The sequence below is a fragment of the Nematolebias whitei genome, chromosome 4 (genome assembly GCF_014905685.2).
Source record: "Nematolebias whitei isolate Nwh7 chromosome 4, NemWhi1, whole genome shotgun sequence".
NCBI lineage: Eukaryota > Metazoa > Chordata > Actinopteri > Cyprinodontiformes > Rivulidae > Nematolebias > Nematolebias whitei.
Genome location: NC_056501.1, coordinates 24,110,052 through 24,130,362, shown reverse-complemented (window position 1 = coordinate 24,130,362; position 20,311 = coordinate 24,110,052). Strand labels below are relative to the sequence as shown.

Sequence of the window (20,311 nt, the reverse complement as noted above, 5' to 3'; positions counted from 1 at the left end):
CATTTGCCTTGCCCAGATTCTGCCCTCCTGTCAGGAAAAAAAATTCAACTTTTTTTCTTGCTCATTCAGCAAACGTGCTCTCTCCACTTCCTTCTTGTAATTTAAATGTCTTTCTACATTTTTAGCTACTGTTTTTTACTCATTTTAGGTTTTTAGCTCATTTTTGTGTTAATTTCTGCTTAATTAAAACCTATTTAAGCAAATATGTGTTATTTCTGAATTCTTATGCTAATTTAGGATTTCTAAATACAAAACAAAATTACTCTTTTTATTATAAACACCAATAAAAAAAAGTCTTAATGTTGTTTTATTTCTCATTACGCTCGTCGCTGTCATTACTTGTCCCTTTAACGCTTTCCTCTGCAATGAAACTGCTCATCCACCATCATCTCTCTCTCCGCGCTTTGATCTGGGGGCCGCTTGTGCGCATGCGCGCCTCATTGGCTCCTCTGCACGGTCTGGAGTAAGTTGGATGTGCGCTCTCCTCATCCGCATCCAGAAGCCACCTGAAAAAACTGTTGCGATGGGGAGGACCAGGAAAAACCACTTTGGGATTTTGACTTTTTCCCTCATGGTGACTTTAGTCTGGACTCAAAAGTAAATCTGATTTGCATTCTGCGCTTTTTGCGTATTGCATGTGTTATATATTTATTTATATATCCTGTGATATATTAACCAGTCTCTCCTTTTTCATCTCCAGCGTGAAGGATATCAAAGATCCGAGCAATATGCCTCTGGTGAAAGAAACAGTGGACAGGCTGATGAAAGGATACGACATTCGGTTGAGGCCAGATTTCGGAGGTAAAAAAAAAAAAAAAAAAGGATGTCATGTTTTCACGCCCTCCTGACGTGCCTTACATGTTTAATGAATCGCAAAATCTGCTTTAATTTCCATCGTCTAATCATCCCTTCAGAGTCAAATTGCCAATTATGGGCTGGAGAGAAATGATGAGCAGATTCCTCTTTGATGAGAGGCTGTTAACGTGATCGATACCGCTCATCAATGTTTGATTACTCCGCTAAATAAACGCAATTAACAGCGTTTAACATGACGGCGGGTGTCAAACGTCTTGATTTTGTTCAGGATGATGATGGTGGTGCTGATGCTGCACCAGTCTCCTGGAGGGGCTGGCTTCACGGATCTGTTAAATTTACATGATGGCAGAATTATTCATGTCTCTCCTCTCCTCGGCAGGTGCTCCCGTGAAGGTGGGAATGAATATAGACATCTCCAGCATAGACATGGTGTCTGAAGTCAACATGGTAGGTGGATCGTTACCAGCTTCACGTTGGACGTTTAATTTTTATTTGATACATTCGTGTTTGTTTTTGTTTTTTGGCTCGGCTCGGCACGGCTTGTGCATCTGATGCGGGACACTTATCTCCACCCTCCAAACACATCGCCGTGCTCAGAATCCGCATTTGCAGCTCTGGTGCATGTTGCTGCTGCAACATTTGAATTCAAAACACACACTCACTGGCGCACTCGGACGCACACTCGCAGCTGCGCGCACCAAGCGCTGCTGCGCGAGCGCGCGTGTGTTCTGTGTGTAATACGTAGAATGTGTGTGTGAGGCTAGCTCAAGTCATATATTTGTTGCCCAAAACAAACTTGTGCTCAAATCTCTCCAAAACGGACACGAACTGGCCCCTTTCTCTCAAAGGCTCTTCATCTTCTTCATCATCTTCATGGTCTACGTAAACGATCTTCCTCCTGCTAATCGCGTGACGTAAGCAATTTATTTTTAAAAGTCTAATCACACAGCTCTGGGGGGTAATGGTGCACATTAGTGAGCGTCTTGGAGAGGACAGATTAGGGAAAAGTTTAACGTCCAGTACAAGATGCTGGTGAAGATTCTCGGACATGATAAATTAAAAAAACGTTCAGTACAAAAACAACTGGACTTTATTTGTAACAGAAGACGTTTCGCTCCTCATGCTCCTCATGAGTCCAGTACAAGAGCACCATCTATGGATGCATGTGACAGATCTTCAAAGTGGCTGCAGGGACACTCAGGGTCAGGATGGAGGTGAATCATGAATAGTTTCTCTGTCTCAAAAACGTAAATAAGAGCATACAAACGGCAGGAATTGATCCAAACTGGCCTTCTGTTGATGGTGTTTGCAGCGTGTCTGAGAACCCAGAGAAAACCCATGCGTGCACAGAGAGAACATGCAAACTCCACCCAGAAAGGCCTCTGGACCGGGATTTGAACCGGAGACCTGCTCGCTGAGAGGCAGCAGCTCTGCACCACCGTGCTGCCCACTAGAATTTCAGCATTTTTCATTAAAAATAATAATACGAGGACAATGTGTAACAGCATTGAATGTATAATTTTGGAAATTATACGTTTCACAGCTAAGAAGTTTTTTTTATGTTGTTTCGAAACTTCAAATTTACAGTAATTTACTGGCAACTGCTGTGGCTCGATTTTCACCATAAACACCAGAACAACATATGTCAGTGCGGTAAAAATTGTATAATTTACAGTAAAATACCTGTAGCTGCTGATAGATATTCACCTTACAAAACTGGCTGCACTCAGTCAGCTGCAGCAGCTAAACCAGGGTCTGCAACCCTTTGTGATAAAAAGAGCTATTTCTGCCACTTTGCTTAATTATGATGTCCAGAGCTGCAAAACCTGCTACAACTTGTCAACTGGTGGCTCATGGGCCACTACAAGTTTGTTGGAGATGGCTTTTCCAACCAGTGGGGGTGATATTATAAAACGAAAAATGTCTAACTAGTATTAACATTTATTGATGATTTTACATTTTAATACAAAAGAAAAGATCAGATTAATGTAAAGAGAAAAAAATATGTAATTTTTTAACAATTTTATAAAAATTTAAACACTGAACTCTGCAGACCAATGTGAGTTCTCTTAATTGTTGACGATTTAAATGTCCTACTTATAGAATAAAGTTAAAGACAGTATAAAGTTAGGCCAGTTTGATGGATATCCAGTTACATAAAGAAAAATAAATACTTTTGTGTACTTGGACTTTGTTTTTTGTGTTTTATTCTTTGAGTCATCAAATATTCCTTCTCAGCAACTTGTCTTAAAGATATTCCAAAACTTTCTGGTGGTTTTGAGAGAATGACGCTGAGAGACAGGAAGTCGACTTAATAAAGTGGCTAACAAACTACTAGCATGACGCAGTCCACATGTTTTATGTCGTATATTTGTACTATTCTTCACATGTTTGAAAATGACAGGAAGTCTGCTGAATGTAGCCATTTTTATTGTTGGTAATAATTTAAATAAAATTCAGCTTTATTTTAGTTTTGGTCAAAGCCTGAAAGAGCCGCTGCAGAGGGACCAAAGAGTCACATGTGGCCCCAGAGCTGCAGTGTGCAGACCCCTGACACATAAAAAACATTTCATGTGAGTTTATTTGGGTAATCAGAAGCAGAGAATGGTTTGAGTTTCCCACATGAAGAGAAACTCCAACAATTAGCCTCAGTGGGTGGGGGTGGGGGGTGGGGGGGTGTCCACACAGGAAGAGTGGAGACAGAGCTCCTCTCTTGTTTCTTTTATTCTCCTTCCTTCCCACCTCTTTAACTGGATCCCTGACTGTGACTCTGGGCTCAGCAGCCATGTAATCCACCTCTGCCTTCCTCCAAAGGGTTATCTCACTCAAGAACTAGGCATCTAGGCAAGGCATTCATCTGGAAAAGGGGAGGGGGGGATACACAGCTTCATCCAACCGCGAGTGTCTGTAACGTAACACAAAAGTGGGCACAAACAGAGAATGGCTACTGACGTCACACAGCTTCCCGTTGGCTACGCAGGAGCCTTCATCCCCTCTCGTTTCTCAGAAAAAGCTCTTCCTGCCGGATCCGCACATGCGTCGCTCTGATACGACAGATTTAGACAGAAAGGGAACGCTGAAATACTGAAGCAACGAACCTCAAACTCCTCGAGGACTTTAGCTCCACATGGTGTTACCTTGTGAAAAATCCCTGCAAATTACATAACCGGTTATAGAATCTCCTCCTCCTCCTTCCTTTCATCGCTGGAACAGAAATAAGCAGCTACACAGAGAGATCGATCCCAGGGAGATCAATAATGCGACCGTGATGATGAGACTGCAGTCTGTGACCTGTGACCTTGTCATCATGGGGCAGCTGCCTTAAGATTAAGGAGCCGGGGGAGGGGGGTGGGGGTGGACAGAGGATGAAACTGACACAGCAAGTGAAGAGGAGGGGATAGAAGACAGGTGAAGGTCTCTGGATCACTTGTCACCATCTCTTCTATCATCTTCTAAGCTCCATGTAACATTTAGAGGAATCAGTGGGTGGAAATGCAACCTTTTATATTGGGCTTTTTGTTCATTTGGAATCCCATATAAATTGAATTTATTGTATTTCTGTTCCAAACCAACAACACTTTTTACCCTCCTTGACGTAACCTTCTGCCAGGTTGCATTGCTGTGTTACTACAGTAGCCCAGAAGGAACAAACTGAATATTAATGGGAGTAAATGTGAGGCGGACCGTGTTCATTTGGGTGCAGATGTGCCTCTTGATATGTTATGATATGTTATTTGTCATATGCAGGTTAATTCAAGGTCAGCAGTGCAATGAAATGTTCAGGATGAGAAGAACCGATTCGACTCGCTATAAACAAAAAAACAAACAAGCAAGAAATACCAAAGCATGCAATAAGGGTACAAAATAAAGTACCAGAAAGTGAAAAAGAAATATAATATTTACAAGGTCCAAAAGAAAAGAATAGTAAACAACATGGTAGAATATAACGGTGCAAGTAGGATGAATTCATGTAAGTATTTCACAGGCGGTAATATAAACTTAAATTATATATATTGTACTAACATGAAATACAGGTAGTGTGATAGTTTATTGCACAGGTAGTGAGTAACATTGAGATTACCTGTAATTGAATTATGATGGTAAGGTAGTGACATACATGATACACATGATATGATAAGGCTACAACCTTCACATTTTTTCTTTAAGGTCAGATGATTATGATCTTACATCCACAGATAAGGATGATCATTCTAGACTAGGTCCTCTTCTCATGTGTTTGGGATTGAAACCAGCGGGACCATCAGTTCATAAGAGCAGATGTTTGTTTTGGGACCAGTCACCAGGGATGTGGGGCTTTAGGTCCTGCCTCTGGCCACACACAAAATCATGGAGCCTCATGACCGTTCTTTTAAGCATGAAGCTAATTACAGCCGAACGTATCAGAAAAATGAATACTTGGACGAAAAACAACTGACAAGCCAGTGAGCCTCTGGGACTAATGTAAAGAAACTTAGACACCCACCCCCCAACTCCTTACTGAAGTTCGTCAACTAGTGCCAACATTTGCAGCCCAGTGAGATGCAGATTATAGCTGTAACAAGTCATTTATTTGTCATTGTGTCAAAAAATAATCCCATCAAATGAGAAAAATAATAATTTTGAGTTTTCCAGTTTTGTCATGAAGGTTTGTTGGAAAATGCTGATTCTAGAAAGAAGTGAAAAGAGAAAACTTGAAAAGAAACAACATGTTTGAGTGAAAATGCAGCCTGTTTTTTTTTTGTTTGTTTAGTCTGATCAAAATTAGACTTTTTGTTCTTGTTGTTGATTAAAACATCCTTGTATGTTTTGTTTTGTTGTCCCGGTTTGAAATGAGCATGGTTTAAAAACCGGAAAGAAAATGGAGGACTTTGCTGTATGAAATGGAAAGGATATGGCTGGATTTGAAAAGAGTGTGTGCAACGTGTGTGTGTGCTAAGCAGGACTGAGCTGCAGACAGCTGCTCGCTCCTCTAATTAAAGCAGAAACCCTCGTGGTGAATAACGAACTCTACGATTGACGATTGACTGAAGTGATTGTGAGGTTTTCTATTCTTTTAATATTCTCTGCTGACAGGAAGGACATCATCTGCGTCGCCTCACTTTCTTTTGGAGGCTCTTTTCTGGTACACGCTCTTAAGCGCTCCACAACACTGTGGCCTGCTGAGGCTTCAAAAGGTCAGCCATGTTGTCGGGCAATAAAAGCGTACAGGTCACTCAGCACCGCCGCAGCATGCCTCGCCTGCCATGACATTACAAATGTGCTATTCTGAGAGGCAAGTGTCCTCCGAGTCCGAGGTGTGACCACACGTTGGGTCATGCTGACTCACTTGGGTTGGTGAAAAGCAGGGAACAGATATTATATGATGTCCGAGACCCCTCGCTCCACTGCTGGTCCCTGCCCGTCTGACACCTACGAACGAGACCAGTTATGATGCATTAGGGAGTGTTTTTGCAGCTGATTAAATCCAAGTGCAGTTGGTTATCTTAGGAATGCATCAGTGCTGCATAATGATTCCTGCATGGTTGCAGTGTGCACTGCGAGGCAGCGACGAGGAGGAAGCCAGATGAATATTTTTCACTTCTTGTCTCTTTGTCCTCCCGCTCGTTAATTACATGTAAAATACCTGAAGTTGGCGGTTGTTAAGAAGGCGCTGTCTGTTCGTTAATGCTGCTTTCTGCATGTTAATTAGCTAGCTGTGAATTATAAGATTTAAACAAAGCAGCTGCGGCTGCTTCTGGGACAGAGGAATTAGTGGGGCGTGAGCGATTGTTTTATTAAGATCATTATCCTGACGAGAGCTGGTTTCTCTCCATGAGTAAAGGGGGTTGGGGGGTGGAGTGAGGGGGTTGTCTGGCTGTCCGATAGCAGCAGCAGCCGATGATGACCAGAGGGAGGAAACCGTTACGGAGCAAAAACCGTGTGAAGGATGCAGATTCTGTGAATTTGCAACCATTTTGATCTTGTTTGTCCAAACTGATCCTGTTCCATTTTATTTTCAGCTCGTGGAAAATAAGATTGTGTTATTTTTACCCGGCGTTGCCATGACAACTGCCTTTTTTTATTTATTTATTCATTTTTTGTTTTAGTGAGTCGGCTCTGGGGAAGTTGAGGAAATGCAAATGGGCCTTTATTTTCTAGAAAGTTTGTTACAATTTTTTACCACGTAGATTAAATTTGCTTACTAGGTTTTTTTTTTTCCTGTGTTTTGTTGTACATTTACAGCATGTTCAGATGAAATAGTCAGACTTTTATTGATCTTTATTGCTATGAATTAGCATAGCACCAAAAATAAATGCCAAATAAAGCTGTTTTAAGAAAAAGTTACATTTTCTGCAGGAATGTTGATCAAAACTGCAAAGATTCACATGTGCAGAAATATTTACGCTCTATACGATCACATTATTAGATCTGTTATGGTCTCATTTATTTACTTTAAATGCTTATAATTATTTATACTATAGCTTTCCTAAAAAAAACCTCAAGATAATGAAACTAGCATTTCTTAAGCGGAAGTGTGTGATCTGTTTGTGCTCAAACTATAAGTTGGGATCACTTTCAGCTACTACCTCACCATATTTCAGCTCAACGTTTATAAAGCTGATCGAGTTAAAGCCTTTGTTGTGTTTGCTAAGGTTGGTTAGCTGAAGCAATCATCTTGAACCAGGCTGTCTCCAAAAGATAATCAATTGTAGATGTTCATCCTATATGCTTAATTTCTGTGAGGTTTCTTGCAATCGGTCCAGTGGTTCTTGAGATATTTTGCTAACAGACAGACAAATGAACACACAGAGACACAGGCACTTACATGATTACCTTTTAATGTATCAGGTGTTAAAAGGGCAGTTATTCTTTTTTTAACCATTAAACTGATCATTTTTATGGAGCTGTAAATCATTCGGTAGCTGTTTGAAACTCGTTACATCTAATGAATCCTAATAAAACCACATGATGAGAATTAAAACAATGAAACAGGTTTGTTGCTTTTATTACCATAGTTGCTTTGCAGCAACTCTTGTAGCGTCACACAGTCAGACTAAAGTTACACCAAGTTTACAATCGTCTCAATCTCCTTTAATTACGGCCGATGGAAGGAAGGAGGACGCTGCGTGTCTTCAAACCAGTGCTCAGTTCGCCCGTTTAATTAGACGCCTTTAATGTGTTGATGGCTCTCTTAATGATTCTTTCAGGCACTTTGTCCGCTGAAGCTCAATAATACGAGCCATTAGAAAGAGCATCAAAGAGGTCATAAAGTCTGTGGTGTCACTTGCCAAAGGGTTTTGTAGAACTCATTGAGAACGCACTTCGTTCCCCCTTAACCCAATAGTTTAATATGAAAATACTGGGTAACCCAAAGGTGGGACAGCTTGTCCCATCCATGTTCATGAAAATTTCCAACGCAGACGTTCAAAGCTGCTCCACACACCTCAGCAGGAAAAGACATTATTTCCCACGTTTCTGTCTTTGTTCTAGTCTCATCCGGGTTTAGAGGCTCGCCCGCCGCTGGGATTTTTAAGATGCTAAATGTTGTTGAATCTGAGACTGAGGCCCAACACGTATTCTGGTGTGTTAACAAACAATATCTTTGGGTAAAATGTTTGCTACTTGCCTTAGTCAGTGCTGTCTACCTGTCAGCAAAATATCTCAAGATACATGGATTTCGATGAAATTTTCTAAAAGTAACATCTCCAGCTGATTGTTTTGGAGTCAGCAAAGTTTGAGATGGGTGCCACAGCTTGGTGACATTAGCAAACATAAATATAGTTAGAACCCAATTAAACTTACAGACATAGAGCTAAAAACTAATGTGGTAGTAGCTGAGAGTCATGCTCAACACTTGGGCCCTGTTTACATGAAAACAATTTCTGGTGAAAATGGAAGAGTTTCGTTGTGTTTGTACTGTTCATTTACATGAAAATAACAAATGTTTTCTCTGACAATGGCACAATTTGAGAACGGGTTCCAGAGTGCAACGGTTCAAAAATGAACAGAAATAATAGATCTTTTCTGTCAGAGAATTCCTGGCTCATGCACAGTACGACACAAAACCTAACAGCTTCCTACAATCCGCAGAAGAAGAAACTATCAACAATGTTCTCTTGAAATTTTATGGTTTTATAATTCAAAGTCACCCTGAACAACAGCTAAACCTCGTCGTCTGTCCATTGAAATATTTTATTCTCTGCCATCTCGACCGTTGTAGGCTTTCAGGTAGAACTTTTTTTTTTAAACACATGCACACTTATGCCCCTTTTCCATTAGTAACGGTACGGCCCGACTGGACCCGACTCATCCCGGTTCCGAGGCTTTTCCATTAGTAAAGGTACTAAGAACCTGTTCCTATTTTCAGGACCCTTGGCTCTAGAGTTTAAAAAAACAGCACCAACTAGTGGCGTGATGAGAGAATTACACCTTTTCCACGTCACCATTGACGCGTAAACAGAGATTGTAATTAAAACTTTTTCATGTAAATGTGTTAATAGAAATGGGGGGGGGGGGGGGGGATCAGTTTTCATTGGCTCGTTGTTGCATAAACAGCCTTAATCTGAGTGCCAGCACGTCTCGCAGGAACTTGCAGTGTTTTGTGAGATCAGACATCGTGTCATTTTCAGGTTTGGCCAAAACGGCTACAAATCCATCAACTGGTGGACAATATGCATTCTTGGAATGCTAGGTCAATTTACTTTCAGGATTTATGTGTAGATTAGAAACCTTGTCGTTTTTCTGCACACATCAGGTTTACTGTGCAACAGTCTTAAGTCGTGCTGTGTAATTTTGAAAGTAGGCTTAGTTCTTCAGACTTTAATTTTGCTTTATTCAGTTTTAGTTCATAGGTTGACCATCAGAGGAATGTGCTTTTTGTTTGTTTGTTTGTTATACCTCATAAATCTGACTAATGTAATATCAAGCCCTTACAAGGCTGCTAAACTCAAGGGATGAGCCAGTGTTGTTTCGACACATAACAGAAAAAGTTGCAAAGAACCTCCTTTTGTCCACGTTACTCCGTTTTACACACAAATTGTGCAACATGGTTTCAAAGGTGACACAAAAAACGAGTGAAAAGAAATACCAAACCAAAAAAAAAAAAAAAAAAAGTAATAAAATTAATTCTGACCTACCTTTAGAAAGCCTGAGCAAATATTCATGAAAACCATTTAAAAAGTTTTTAAGGAAGTCTGGCTGCTTGGAACATAAATACTAAGTAAAACAAGTATGAGTAAACTTTCACAGATTTATAAATGAGCCATTATGGTCTATATTTTTAGTTGTCCCAGCTATGATGATATTTACAATAATTTAATTATAGCAAATTATCAAGTAAAGTCAGTATAACAAAACATCTCAAAACCAAAGATCCAGGGTTCTGAAGGATAAAATGCTGAGTTTGTCCTTTAAAGCCACTGAATGCGCAAACACTCACCATCAGGCTAGAGATGTGCACGTAAGCTCAGTCTCTGAGCCGCTGCTGGAGATCTGGACGTGCACATGTGAAGACAGTATGGTGGACGTCTGTGTATTTGACTGTCTGACGCTCCAGATGTGTTTCCAAGCCACGTTGTGTGGAGCTGCTCTGACAGCTGATGTAATGGAGGGACTTTTACAAGCGCGCTCTGACAGATTGCACAGGGAAACATAAATGTACTCCTAGTCACTCTGTCAGGTTCTTAATAGGAGCTTGTTGCTGTTGTTTTTTTATTGCTCAAAAGCATTTCTGCAGTGAGTCACTGTCATCGAGCCTCCAGCATTGATGTTATAGTTTTTTATATTTATTACATTAACTGATCTTCATTTCTGTATTCAACACTGTCATACCCATCTTTTTTTTAAATGTCGGCTCTTTCCACAAGATGTCTCCCTCATCGATGTTTCCTGGCCCGTCTGTGTGACGGTAATGGAGTTTGTGAGCAGCATTTGTGTCAAGGATGCTGAAGGTCGCCGTGGAGACCAGCAGTCCAACACGGGACCGTCCAGCTCACACTTATCTATAGCTTTCTCTTTTTTTACAACTCTGCACAGCCTGGAGCTTGAGGGAACATATTGAGCTTCTAAGTTTAGATCTTTTTTTTTTTTTTTTTACCACTCAGGAGCTATTTTCATTCGCTGTGAGACGTTTTAAGGGCATTTTGTCTTGTGTGTAAAAGATTCCCCTTATTAAAGTGTTTTAAAACTGTTGAAGAGACACTTTTTAAAAAAATAAAAGGCTGAATTACTGCAGTTTAGCTTCCTAAGAACCATTAAGCTAACTGTTCTGAGTCTATTCTGTCCTTTTCTACGCTCAAGCAACGGCAACCCCTGTGCAAAAGTCTTAGTGGGGCAGACATTAATTTTCTGAATCATTCACACATTTTACATTGTGTGAAATAGTAATAATAATAATAATATAATAGTAATAATAGTAATAATAATAGTATTACATTTTCTGTGGTAAAAACATTTTGCTCACTGTTATTGTTTTTGTTAGCTTGTTTGTTTTTGTGCACAAACTTGTCGCATTTTTTCTTCCTCGAGGTTGTGTCTCGTGAAAAACAGTCCCGTCTAATAAATCAGAGAAACGAACGCCTCCCACCCCCACCTGAAACAGGATAATCTGACCGCTTCAGTGCATGACTGAATTCATTAGCACGACTCGACTGTCTGACACATGTGAGAGGTGAAGGATTGCTGAACACACGCACTTAAAGTTGTTTCACTTTTATAAATAAAATATAAAAGTGAAGAAATGATGTTGGAAAATATCACTGATTCAAACCAATGTTCCAACCAGGGACCAAACACAATCTTCTGATTACAAGGCCAATGCTTTAACCATGGACCTATCACACACAAACACTCCACTCAACTGGTTAAATAAGATCCTACCATGCTGGTGAAAATGTCCCACTTTTTGTCTATCCTCCTCAGTTTTCTGTTCTGGTCCCCTCTGTCTGCTCCAAATGGACTTAAACAGAATATCTCAGCAAAACAGAAGGTTCTGCTGCAGCTATTCCTGCATAGTGTTAGTGGTCGTATCAATGAGCTAAAACCAGCCGAATGTGCACAGGGCGGAAACTTTGATGCCCCAAATGAGACTCTATTGAAGCTGGCTGTTTGATATGGTGGCTCTGAACTTTAAACCAAAACTACAAAAAAAAACAAAAAAAAAACAAACAAAAAAAAAAACACATTTGAAAAAAAACAAAACACATAAAAAAAAAACCCATGCAATTACATTAAGCAAAAATCGGAAGAGGAGGGAAAGGTGGGAGGTTCAAACGCCCCGTCGTCCAATCAGCGATGTCTCATGTTTCCTAACTCTTCTGGTTTTGCTTAATGTGATTGTGTTTCTTCAAATGTTGTTTTTTCAAAGGTTGTTGTGCTTTTTAATTTGTAGTTGTGGTTTAAACTTTAAACTTTAGGGCCACCGTAGTTTGTATCACTGGCGACATGTTCCGATCCAAATGATGCATCCATTTATCTCCTCTTTGTCTTTTTCCTGGCAGCTGTATTTCTAACATCCTTCTACTAATATACCCACTGTCCCTCCTCTGGGTCATGTCCAAACCATCTCAGCCTCTCTTTATCTCCCATGGGAGATAAAGTACCTCTCCTATAAAGTACCTCTCATGATCTCATTCTAATCTAATCTAATTATTAATTATTAATTCATAAACATATATATCCATGCGAGAAGAATCTCAACATCTTCATTTCTGCATTCATTTCCAGTTCTTTCTTTTGTCTTTTTGTCAGTGCTGCTGTCTCCACAATGCCCCCACAACAGTAAATAAGTAAAAAAAAATAAAAAAAAAACTGAGAATGAATCACTAAAAATAATTTCAATTCAGTTCAAAAATATTTTAAAAGCCAAGCCATTTAAAACTCCACCTAAAATTGTCAAAATAGTTGAATACACAGCAAGCTCAGTAAATGAGTCATTTATGTTGTTTATTAGGAGGAACTACTTTGTGAGGCGAATGGTTATTTTAAGTGTGGCTGAGCCCCACCTGCCCCTATGGATGGGCCACCACTGAGTTCAAGTGAAGTCTAATTGAAAGTAATCAGCGCCATCTGTGAGGCCGTAATTATGCTGCCAACTTACAGGTAAATTGACACAAGGAGGCACTGCTCACAAAAAAAACAACAACTAAAAATGCAGGTAAAAGGATTTAAGGTGCATTTCAGAGCAAACCTTTTTCACAGGGACAAATCTGCGATATCTACGTGAGAAACAGGCAGATAAAAACAATAAAAGATGAATTATTTCATGTAGCAGCCTCGTTTTAATGCTGCCACAGCTCAGTAAAATGCTTCAGTCATGTCAGTAACTTCTGTGCTTCTCCTCCTTTAGACGGGGTTCAAATCGTTAACCCAGAAAGGAATGCTTGTTGCCCGCTGGCTTGCATCAAACAAAGCTTCTGCCTGATTTGTTTGATTTTTGTTTTAGATATTGAGCTCAAATTTGCTGTGGTAGTAGCTGGAAGTCATCCCCTTCACATACTCCGAGCACTCACTGATTGTTACCAACCATCAAACTTTATTTATACTTTCCATACAACACAGGGCTAGGATAGGGTTTGTGTTGGTGGTAGCTGAGAGTTATTGCTCTGATACAATAATATTAATAATGATAATAATATAATGTTATTTTCAAGGTTTGACAAAAATGGCTATAACCTTGACGTTTATTCAAAATAAGATAAACTCTGAACAGAAAGGTGGCGGACATTAAATATGCCTTCAAGAAACTCCAGGCCTTTGATTATTTTATCATTTACCAGTTTGTAAAGTTTTTATTCTTTTTTCTTATGTATCGCTATGTTGTATAGAAAGTGCTTTCTACATAAAGTTTGATGATGACGATCAGTTAGATTTTGTAGTATGTGATAGGGATGACTTCCAGCTACCACACCAAATTCTAGCAAATCATCTGTAAAAAAAAATAATAAAATGACGGCGGTAGCTATTTTTGTGTTTTCTCAGGTTCATCAGACTCAGCAGCCAGCTCGAGTCGAGCAACATCCAAGTTACATTCAGTGATTCAATTCTGAGAGTTTCTTTCAATTCTGCCCTGTAATTCATATATTTAGCTAACTACCAGACCTGTACAAGCAGCTACAAAATCAGCTTCTTTCAGCTCCCTTGTGTAAATTTAAGCTTTTTTCAGCTAATTTCAGCTCTTCTTTCAGCTGTTTTGTGCTCCTTTCATATTATTTATGCTAACTACAAAAATTTTGTGCTTCTTCTAACTCATTTCTGCTAATTTCAGCTTGTTAAGTTCCTTTCAGCCTATTTCTGCAAGTTTCAGCTTTTTCTGCTATTTCAGCTACTATTTAGCTGTTTTATGCTAATGTTAACATTTTTATCTAATTTCCCATTTTTGGCACTCATTTCAACGTTTTAAAGCCAAATTTAGCAAAAATGTGCTCCCTCCATATCCTTCCTTTAAATTTAAGCTTTTTTTCTGCCTTTTTAGCTACTCTTCAGCTGTTTTGTTGCTGGTTTAATTTTTTTTTCAGATAAATTCCACTTTTTGTGCTCATTTCTGCTTCTTTCAGCCTAATTGGGCACAGCTGTGCTCTCTCCACTTTTGTCTGGTAATTTAAGCTTCTTCCTGCCTTTTCAACTACTTTTCAGCTATTTTTTTCCCCTGATTTCAGCTTTTTTAAGCTAATTTACTAATTTTTGTGCTAATTATTTAAACCACGTTCAGCAAATATGAGTTCTTTATACTTTCTTCTGCTACCCTAGGCTTGTCCTTCCATTTCAGTTTACAATTCAGCATATTTTTAGCTAATTTCAGCTGATTTTCAGCAAGTTCTTCAAAAATATACATTGACACTGCATTTTTGCGGGAAATGCAATTTCTCTAGTTAATATTTTCTGCTCTTTCTTTAATTGTCTCAGTGAGTATTTCATCACCATAAGAAAATGGTGCTGTGGGTGGTTTTGAATTGCCTCAGTGTGCAGGCAGCAGATCCTGGATAACGAAAGGTGGTGGAGATGTTAGATCATTTGAGCTGATTATGAGATGGAGAGGCAGCCAGTAACTCTCCTCCAAACAGGATGCAGCTGTCCTGGCTTCACTTTACATTCCTGACATAAAGGACATGGCTCATATATTTTGAGATGCTCTTTATACATATTTTGCCTGTGCACGCTGATCAATCAATGCTAAAAGTTGACTGAACGTGGTGGTTGCTTTGCAGTGTCACACCGGCATGTTGGGATGGAAATACATTTAAAAAAGGCTTGGAAACATAAAATATGCTGTGATGGGTAATGATGACGGAGTAAAAAGCTTTAGGGGCTTGTCTCACGAGCTGTATTTTTGAATTTGTTTCCCCACTTGGCGATTGCACCCACAAAAAGCTGTAACCAAGCAGATCCGACTGAGGAGCTGTGTTTTTACTGTGGCTGTGTGGGTGTTAGGTCTTTTTTTAATAGTGAGAAGCAGAGAAGAGAGAGCAGAAGGAGGAGGAGGTACCGTTCAGCACAACACCTCTGAGCACGTGTAAAAACAAACTGTACAGTACAAAAACGGCCTTTTCCTTGTCTGAGGTGGAATCTGGGAAACTGTCTTGAATCTTGGTAGCTGGAATGTTTATTACGTAAAACCAGACAGCAGAGGCAGAGAGCCTCAGCTGTTTGCATTTCCAAGAAGGAATTCATTTTTTTTTTAAGATAAAGTGACTTTATTCACTCAAGTGGAAGCTGAAGTATTGAGCATGAGACCGTCTGCCAGATGAGAAAGTTATAGAGACTCACAATATTCAAGGATTGTTGCCAGATTTGAGAGAAAACTACAAACTTTCTGAAGAAGTTTTTAAAGAATCAAATTCAATGTATATCATTATTTTTCATTTTCAAAGCCCAGAAATATTTTTTTAAATTAAGCTGTAACTCTTTGATGGGTCGCTTCTCACCCACCATGTTTCACATCAGAGATGTGCAATGAGACAATTGTATATTGAGAATGCACAGTTTCATGTGATGTCATAAAATACCACACTCAGAGGATGTGCTAGCAATGACTCTCAGCTACTACCACAACGGATCTTAGCTCAATATCTGTAAAACTGACTGATTTGTAGCCATTTTTGTCTTGGCTAAGGCTGATTCACTGTGGTGGCCATCTTGTATTGGATTGACTCAAAAAGTTAACCATCTGTAAATGTATATTCAATAATTACTTTTTGAAAGTTTCATTAATGTCCATTTAGTGGCTCAAGATATATTTTGCTAACAGACAAACAGGGTTGACTATTAAAAGTTTAAGTTTGAAGTAAACATTTTGTGCAATGAATAGAACGTGAAATACGTGTTGTGAATGACTCTCAGCTACTACCATGCCAAGTCTAGGCAAAACATTTGTACATTTGTCTGTTACAGCCATGCATGTGTTTTCTAAGGTCAGCCAGCTGTGGTGGCCATCTTGAATTGAGTTGCTTCCAGAGTAATCAGTTGTAGGTGCCCATCTACTGAATATTTCCTGAACGTTTCATTAAAACCTGCGCAATGGTTCATGCAATATTTTGCTAACAGACTGAGTTGACTTCAAGTGGTTAATGGTAACATTTTAAACAAAGATCTTTTGTGATTTATTGATGCTCAGAACATATGTTAAGGATCAGTCTCAGCCACTACCACACCAAACTTTAGATCAATTTATGTAAAATCATCTGCGTTGTAGCCATTTTGTTATCTTTAATATCAGTTGGCTGTGGCGGCCATCTTGGATGAGGTTGACTCAGAAATCAGTTATTGCATATCCATAGATATTCATGTGGGGAGTGGTGGTGCAGAGGTTAGAGAAGACAAGGTTACAGAAGGTTGCTGGTTTGACTCCCCGGACCAATATAAAATATGGGTGGGAAAAATGAAACACCCACACCTACCTCCACCCTCTTTGGCCCCACTCTGGACCCTTGAGCAAGGCCCTTAACGCCCATCATCTGCTCCCCCAGGCACCCTAGATAGCAGCTCTCTGCTCCACACAGAGGGCTGTGGTAGCTCGGTGGTCTGTGGTTGTGTCAGGAAAAGCATCCAGTGTAAAAACAATCGGCAAGTCTTCATGTGAGTTAGTTTGCTGTGGCGACCCTTGAGGAAGGGAGTGTTACAGGCTCCGACTGGGGCGGTGGCATTGATAACAAAAACAATATCTGTAAAATAGAGGTAGTATGCAAGAATAGGAACCACAGCGACACTCGTGTCTTTTCTCCAGACTGTATAATGTGAGCAGGAAGTTGCCACTATATAAATGGCTGGGAGGGTGAGGATCACAAATGTTCTGCTCCTCCACAAAATGAATTAAACAGGACTATCTATGTAAAGTTAGCTATCATAAATCCCATATTATTTATGTTATAAAGGAAAACTTATTAAGTGACATTAAAACTATTACTTATAAACTAATACCAATGTATTTGTACCAGTGATGAATCATCATTTGGATGTACCACAGGAGCAACCAAAGAATGAAAAAAAAAAAAATCCATAGATATTAATTAAATAGAGTTCAGTTCAATTCAAGCACAGGCTGCACTGGTCCAAAGACAAACCGTCCAAGATCAAAGCCAACCTGTACCCCGCATGTAATCGTAAGCAAGCTCCAGCTACACTCCAGCTACACTCCAGCTACACTCCAGCTACACTCTAGCTACACTCCTGCTACACTCCTACATACATTCTGAACCTGTCCCAAACTGTGGACCTTTTGGCAATCTATTTTTGACACATTCTCTGGGATATGTGGGAAAACTGTACACCCATCACCGTTCATCTCACTGTTAAGGGTGGTCCCTGTGGATACGTCCTTCAGCAAGAACAAGAAGGATGTGATCGCCTTTGGCTCTCTTCTGGCCAGGAGGCTCATTCTATACAACTGGAAGGACCCACACCCCCCAGCATATGTACATTGGTTAAGGGAGGTGATATATCATATCCATTGGGAAAAAATCAGATACACCCTGAAGGCTTCTGCAGGAAGATTCTGGGACACCTGGCAGACTCTTATGTCATTTATTACGAACATGTCAATGCCTCCTATAAACTAATTATATATGTGTGACTGATCTGGTGTGAGAAGGGTGGGGTGCAATAAAAATACTGTTTAAAAAAAGCTACTTCAACCATGCACATTTCAACTTTTAGTGAGCAGTTTAAAGTTTGAATGGTGTTTATGCTTAAATTGAGCTGGATTTTCTCACTTGTTTTGCCAAAATCTTAAAAATCACCACTGTTTTCAATATTTTTATCTTTAATGTACTGCTTCCAAAAAGTAATTGAACTGTGTTTCAGTGACCGCCAGCATTTCTTCTCAGTATACTGTAAGTTGATTTTAAAGGGCTGCTCTAACAAAAGTAAAACCCCGTCTCTCTGCTCCCCAGGACTACACCTTGACTATGTACTTCCAACAAGCGTGGCGGGACAAGCGCCTCTCCTACTCTGAGATCGCCTACAACCTGACTCTGGATAACCGAGTGGCCGACCAGCTGTGGGTCCCTGACACGTACTTCCTGAATGACAAGAAGTCCTTCGTTCACGGCGTCACCGTCAAGAACCGCATGATCCGGCTCCACCCTGATGGGACGGTGCTCTACGGACTCCGGTGAGCAAAATACAACCTGTCAGATAAATTTACACACACTCTGGTGCGAGTGCTCTGTCTGTGTGTATAAATGTAGGTGAAAAAGAAGATTTTATCCACAGTGACGTCTCGACGTCAGCCTTCTGAGATTGTGTGAGCGAACACTTCTCAGGTGTTTGGGATTAATAGACTCATCCCAGGTGTTTCATTCTGTGATGCTCAACACGAATGAAAACACCAGAACAGGCGAGGGATTTCATGCGGACCAGACTCCAGCAACAAGATTTTAATTGAAGATTCTTTCCACAAAGGCAGCATAAATAATTTGCTACCCCCATGAGGAATAAGTGGGATTTTATTTGGGGGGTGGTTCGAAGAAAAATGGTTTCTAAGAGAGTTTTAGTCTCTAAATATGGAAAATGAGTGTGGTGTAGCTGCTCACACATACTGACAGGAAGATGTCAATAAATCAAACTTAACCTTTATGCTGATTTTATCTGATGTAACAAAAACATTGTTTTTAGTGAAAAATGTTTTGAGTTTTGTGTTGAAGACACGTGAGAGTTGTGACTGCGAGGGTTTTTTATAGAGCATTAGTTCATACGTGTTTAAAGTGGGGTTCTGTGGAACGATTATGAACAATTATTATCACACCTGTTGTAGATAGCTCTTTGTCGTCATCAGCTTGAAGCAATAAAGATGGATTCTGCCCAGATTGACGAGCTAACACCTGGGATCGCATTGGAAACAAATGTTTGATATGCATTTATGTGTTATCCCTCGGCTCTGCTATTAATAGTATTTTGTGCACTAAATGAAAATCAACCAATCAGCAGCTGGAACAAGCAGAGCCAAGAGCAAAGTTACAACGTCTCCAACTCAAAGAAGATTCATGCCAGTTTATTATGATGAACGCCGTATTTTATAAACCTTTAAAACCCAGACAGATTCACTTTACACAGCTTTTTCAGCAGACATGTGACATCCCTACAGGAAGTGTTACAGCTAGCTGCTGCTGTTTGTGTTGGAAATAACTATATACAGTAGTCCCTTGATTATCACGAGGATGTAGTTCTACACACAGACACACATAAACACACAGACCCTGCAATAGATGAAAAAACGCGAAGTAGGAATGCTATATTTATTTTAGTATTTACAGTAGTCCCTCGTTACTTTGTGGTTTGTTTTTCGCCGACTCGCTCTATCGTGGTTTTTCAAAATAAGATTGGACATGACACACAACTGGCTGATTAATGGATGAGCCGCACAATCGGCATGGAATTTTTATTTAAAATAAATTATTAAAAAATATTTAGCACCTGCTGCACCTGTGTGCAGCCCACAGCTGCAGGAGAAGCTCCCCCCTGCAGCATGTTATAGTGTGACCGCTCTGCAGTAGCAAAGTGGGTGTGTCCGAGAGCGCTGGAAAACGGCAGAGAGCAGCCAGAGGCAGAGAGCGGATTTTATGACATTCTGTGCTCTTTTAGAGCATTTAGAGTTTAGAAACATTGTTTAGAATATTGCAAGAGTGTGGGAAGGGTTTAAAACACCTTTATGTACTGTATATTGTGGCGCAGAGGTTAGAGAAGGTGGGCCTGTGATCGGAAGATCGCCGGTTCAAGCCTCGGTACCGACAACATCAAAAATGTGGGTGGGGTAGGTGAAGCACCCACACCTGCCCCCACCCTCATTCGTCCCACTCTGGACCCTTGAGAAAGGCCCTTAACCCCCACCATCTGCTCCTCCGGGTGTCCTAGATAGTAGCTCTCTGCTCCACACAGAGGTCTATGGTTGTCAGGAAGGGCATCCGGAGTAAAAATAATCACTAAGTCTTCGTGTGACTTGGTTCGCTGTGCAGCCCCTGAAAAAGGGAGCAGCTAAAGAAGAAAAATAAATAAAATATATATTTATAAAATAAACTACTACTTA

General features: G+C 40.1%; 1 protein-coding gene across 1 annotated transcript in view; it reads left to right on the top strand.

Annotated features, from left to right (window-relative positions):
- Positions 1 to 342: 342 nt before the first annotated feature.
- gabrb2a (gamma-aminobutyric acid type A receptor subunit beta2a) overlaps positions 343 to 20,311 on the top strand; it is a 50,383-nt gene continuing 30,414 nt past the window's right edge. Inside the window, exons 1-4 of the mRNA XM_037675335.1 lie at positions 343 to 597; positions 701 to 801; positions 1,196 to 1,263; positions 18,180 to 18,400. Coding sequence (XP_037531263.1) covers positions 473 to 597; positions 701 to 801; positions 1,196 to 1,263; positions 18,180 to 18,400 — 515 coding nt within the window. The 5' untranslated portion in view covers positions 343 to 472. The remainder of the gene's footprint in view (positions 598 to 700; positions 802 to 1,195; positions 1,264 to 18,179; positions 18,401 to 20,311) is intronic.